The sequence below is a fragment of the Oncorhynchus mykiss genome, chromosome 22 (assembly GCF_057628025.1).
Source record: "Oncorhynchus mykiss isolate SJ-2025 chromosome 22, ASM5762802v1, whole genome shotgun sequence".
NCBI lineage: Eukaryota > Metazoa > Chordata > Actinopteri > Salmoniformes > Salmonidae > Oncorhynchus > Oncorhynchus mykiss.
This window is the reverse complement of record NC_143043.1, coordinates 51,218,020-51,222,453: the sequence shown is the minus strand read 5'-3', so window position 1 is coordinate 51,222,453 and position 4,434 is coordinate 51,218,020. Positions and strand designations below refer to the sequence as shown.

Sequence of the window (4,434 nt, the reverse complement as noted above, 5' to 3'; positions counted from 1 at the left end):
CTGAAGGACAGGCTAGGTGGTCACAGCAACATCCAATCTTGTCATACGTTACATCATGCTTTTACAAAGAATTTGTTTATCCAACCATTTGTTAATTTGTGTGTTCACTTGTGTATGTTTCATTGGTGGTTGTGGTGGTGTGTGTGTGTGTGTGTGTGTGTGTGTGTGTGTGTGTGTGTGTGTGTGTGTGTGTGTGTGTGTGTGTGTGTGTGTGTGTGTGTGCAGAGAGACTCCAGGGAGGGGAGTTTCTGTCAGTAAATCAGGGATAAATAGAGAGGCAGAGCTCAGTGTTTGTCAGAAGGCGGACCTGACAGGGTCACACACAGGACCAAGCAGGAGCAGGACCTCAGCATTTTTACTTTTTATTACAAATGGAGAAACATGAAGATGTTCAATACTGTTTTCAAGACAGAAACTCTTCTTGCAGAAAGGCTTCGCTATCGACATCTATCTACATAACACTGTACATCATCTTCTCATTGATTTCAGCAGTTACAGTATTTTTGAACCTACTGGTGATCATCTCCATCTCTCACTTCAAGCAGCTCCACACTACAACCAACCTGCTCATCCTCTCTCTGGCTGCGTCAGATCTCCTGGTGGGATTGATTGTGATACCAGTAATGACTGTAGCAATAATGGAATCATGCTGGGGTTTTGGGGAATATTTCTGTGTGTTTCATGGCTACATTGCTTCTTTATGTATATCTTTATCTCTGGGCAATTTGGTCTTGATATCTTTAGACCGCTATGTTGCTGTGTGTGATCCCTTATTGTACCACTCTAAAATAACAATAACAAGAATCAGGTGTTGTATATCCATCACCTGGTGTTGTTGTATCATATACCGTGCTGCTAATATACAGTTTTTTGTAAGAATACAGGTACCAAGTAGGTGTTTCAAAGAATGTAATACTGTTGAAGGGTCATCCTGGGTTAATTTCACTGACATTGTAATTACAATGGTTGTCCCATGCTCTGTTATTATAACACTTTATTTGAAAATCTTTGTGGTGGCCAGATCACAGGCCAGAAAGGTATTTTCAAAAGAGGCTGCTAGCGTGTCTGGTGTTAAAACTGTACAGGCAAATAAGTCTGAGAGAAAAGCAGCAAAAACTCTAGCTATTGTTGTTTTCAACTATCTCATTTGTTGGATTCCATCTATATTTGTTTTCGTATTTTCTTCTATTTTAAGTGCTAATCATATATCACATTTCATCCATTTTATGGGACTTGTTAATTCCTTAATTAATCCAATCATTTATGCTATCCTTTATCCATGGTTCAAAGTGACAGCAAAACGTATTTTATCTCTCAATTTAAAGCGTTCATAGTTCATGTTTTTTATTCCCTAGTTTGACAAACATAAGTTTGATATAGTTTTGTTATACAATTGTTGCAAGTATTTATTTCATGTAACAATACACTGACATGACTTAGTGTTGATGTCATGGGTACATGTGGTGTTGATACAGAATGATTTGGCTGGATTGGATTGGAATGACTTGGAGAAGGAATAAGAAGGAATAAGCTTATTTAATAAAATACATTTTAGTCATTTAGGGTTGTATACTCCAAATAACAAAGTATGTGGTTGTTCCATGTGATTTAATGATAAATAGTTTGTAAGTATTCTAAAAGTACATTTTGAGGACGTCATGAGTCATTCTATATGTTGTTGAACATCTCCCTCTAGTGGCTCAATTGGGACACAACGCCTTCAACAAGTGTAGTAAAATGTAAATGTACAATATGCATGATGTCAGATAACATCCAAGTCTATCTCAATGGTGTATTGTGGAAGTAGTTGATGGTCAAATTTAAGAATATGCAAATATGGGTAAAACTTTATAATAGCATTCAGTAATAAAACATGTGTAAGGAATTTACAGTTTGTTCATTTGTTAATCATTACTCTAAAACTTGTTAAATGCTAGTCAGGTAGGTATTCTCAGATGTATAAATTACTAGTATATGCATTAATAATTATGCACAACAGTGCTGGAAATCACAGTAGACACTTCAAACTCAACATACTGGTTATGAACAGTACCACTTCTCTCACTACATCACTGCTGCCAGGTCAGGGGTCAAGCCAGATTAGCTCTCTCACATGCTGTGGAGTCAGAATGAATATATAGATTGGTAAAACTTTATAATAACATTTTGTAATGAAGAACGTATAATGGATTATGAAATGGTTTATTCATCATTCATGTATCATTACTCCCACATTTGTTTTAGTTAGCTGGTTATTCACACATTTATTAACAACTTTTATAGACTGTAATAATGATTCATAAGATATTTCATAATATCTTTAATGAATGAACTTATAAACCATTTACTGATCATTAGTATATGCCATAATGAATAAGCACAACAGTGCAGGAGACCACAGTAGACACTTCATCCTCAACATACTGGTTATGAACACTATCACTACTCTCACTACCACTACTCTCACTACCACTACTCTCACTACGACTACTCTCACTACATCACTGCTGCCAGGTCAGGGGTCACACCAGAGCAGCTCTGTCAGATGCTGTTCAGTCTGAATGAATATAGAGATTGGTAAGACTTTGTAATAATGAATGTTTACTGTTTATTTTGACTACATATCATTAATGTCTCATTACTCCCACATTAGTTTTAATAAGCTAGTTATTCACACATTGATAAACAACTTTTATAGTATGTAATAATGATGTATATGATCTCTCATAAGATGTTTAATAAATTAACGTATAAACCATTTACTAATCATTAGTAAAGTAGTTTTGCAGTCTCTAATCTAAAGTGAGGACTATTCATACTTTCTTAATACTGTATACATGTTTTGAACAGTGACCAGTTTAATTAAGTTCTCAAAATGACCTAGAAAATATCAATGGACACAACACAGAGGATGATGTTTAAGGAAATATATTGAACATTTTATTCCAGAACAGTCAAACTGTTGTAGTAGTGTGCTGAAGGAAGTATTGTGTTTTGTCTGAAAATTATAACATTCTTGTTTGTTGGCAGTGACCACCAAAACCAAAGTGTGGATTGCAGTCACTCATTAGAAATCAAATCACATTTCATTTGTCACAAACGTGTGTTTAGCAGATGTTATTGTGGTTGTAGCGAAATGCTTGTGCATCTAGTTCTGACAGTGCAGAAATATCTAACAAGCAATATCTAACAATTTCACAACAACTACCTAATACACACAAATCTAAGTAAAAGACTGGAATTAAGAATATATGAATATATGGATGAGCAATGTCAGAGTGGTATAGACTAAGAGCAGTTTATAGACTGCTTACAGGGTAATGGAACCAGTATCTAAATATATATCTTAACTGAACATTACGTTTCAAGGGTTATTACCTGTAATGCAGTACAAAATCAAATCAAATCACATTTTATTGGTCACATACACATGTTTAGCAATGTTATTGCGGGTGTAGTGAAGTACTTTTCTTCCTAGCAGTGCAGTAGTACCTAACAATTCACAACAATACACACACATCTGAAAGTAAAAGAAGGGTATTAAGAAATATATAAATATTTGGACAAGTAATGTCTGAGTGGTTTTGACAAAAAATACAGTAGAATACAGTATATACATATGAGATGGGTAAAGCAGTATGTAAACGTTATTAAAGTGACCAGGGATTCCATGTCTATGTACACAGGGCAGCATCCTCTAAGGTGCAAGGTTGAGGAACATGGTGGTAGTCGGCTAGTGATGGTTAATTAACAGTCTGATGGCTTTGAGATAGAAGCTGTTTTTCGGTCTCTCGGTCCCAGCTTTGATGCACTTGTATTGACCTCGCCATACGGATGATAGTGGGGTGAACAGGCCGTGGCTCGGGTGGTTGATGTCCTCGATGATATTTTTTGCTTCTCCTGTGACATCGGGTACTGTAGGTGTCCTGGAGGACAGGCATGGTGCCCCCGGTGATGCGTTGGACAGACCGCACCACCCTCTGTAGAGCCCTAAGTATTCAGACCCTTTACTCTGTACCTTGCTGAAGCATCTTAGCCAGCTAATACAGGGTATGATGCTACAAGCTTGGCACACCTGTATTTGGGGATTTTCTCCCATTCTTCTCTGCAGATCCTCTCAAGCTCTGTCAGATTGGATGGGGAGCATTGCTGCACAGCTATTTTCAGGTCTCTCCACAGACGTTCGGTCAGGTTCTAGTCCGGGCTCTTGCTGGGCCATTCAAGCACATTCAGAGACTTGTCCCGAAGCCACTCCTGCATTGTCTTGTCTGTGTGCTTAGGGTCATTTGACCTCGTCTGAGGTCCTGAGTGCTCTGGAACAGTGCTCTGGAACAGGTTTTCATCAATTATTTCTCTTCACTTTGCTCTGTTCATCTTTCCCTTTATCCTGACTAGTCTCTCAGTCGCTTCCACTGAAAAACATCCCGAAAGCAT

General features: G+C 37.5%; 1 protein-coding gene across 1 annotated transcript; it reads left to right on the top strand.

Annotated features, from left to right (window-relative positions):
* The first annotated feature begins 371 nt into the window (after positions 1-371).
* On the top strand, positions 372-1,334 carry LOC149972905 (trace amine-associated receptor 6-like). The gene has a single exon (XM_090215088.1). It carries the CDS (start codon positions 372-374, stop codon positions 1,332-1,334), a length of 963 nt encoding a protein of 320 aa, XP_090071214.1.
* The last annotated feature ends 3,100 nt before the right edge of the window (positions 1,335-4,434 follow it).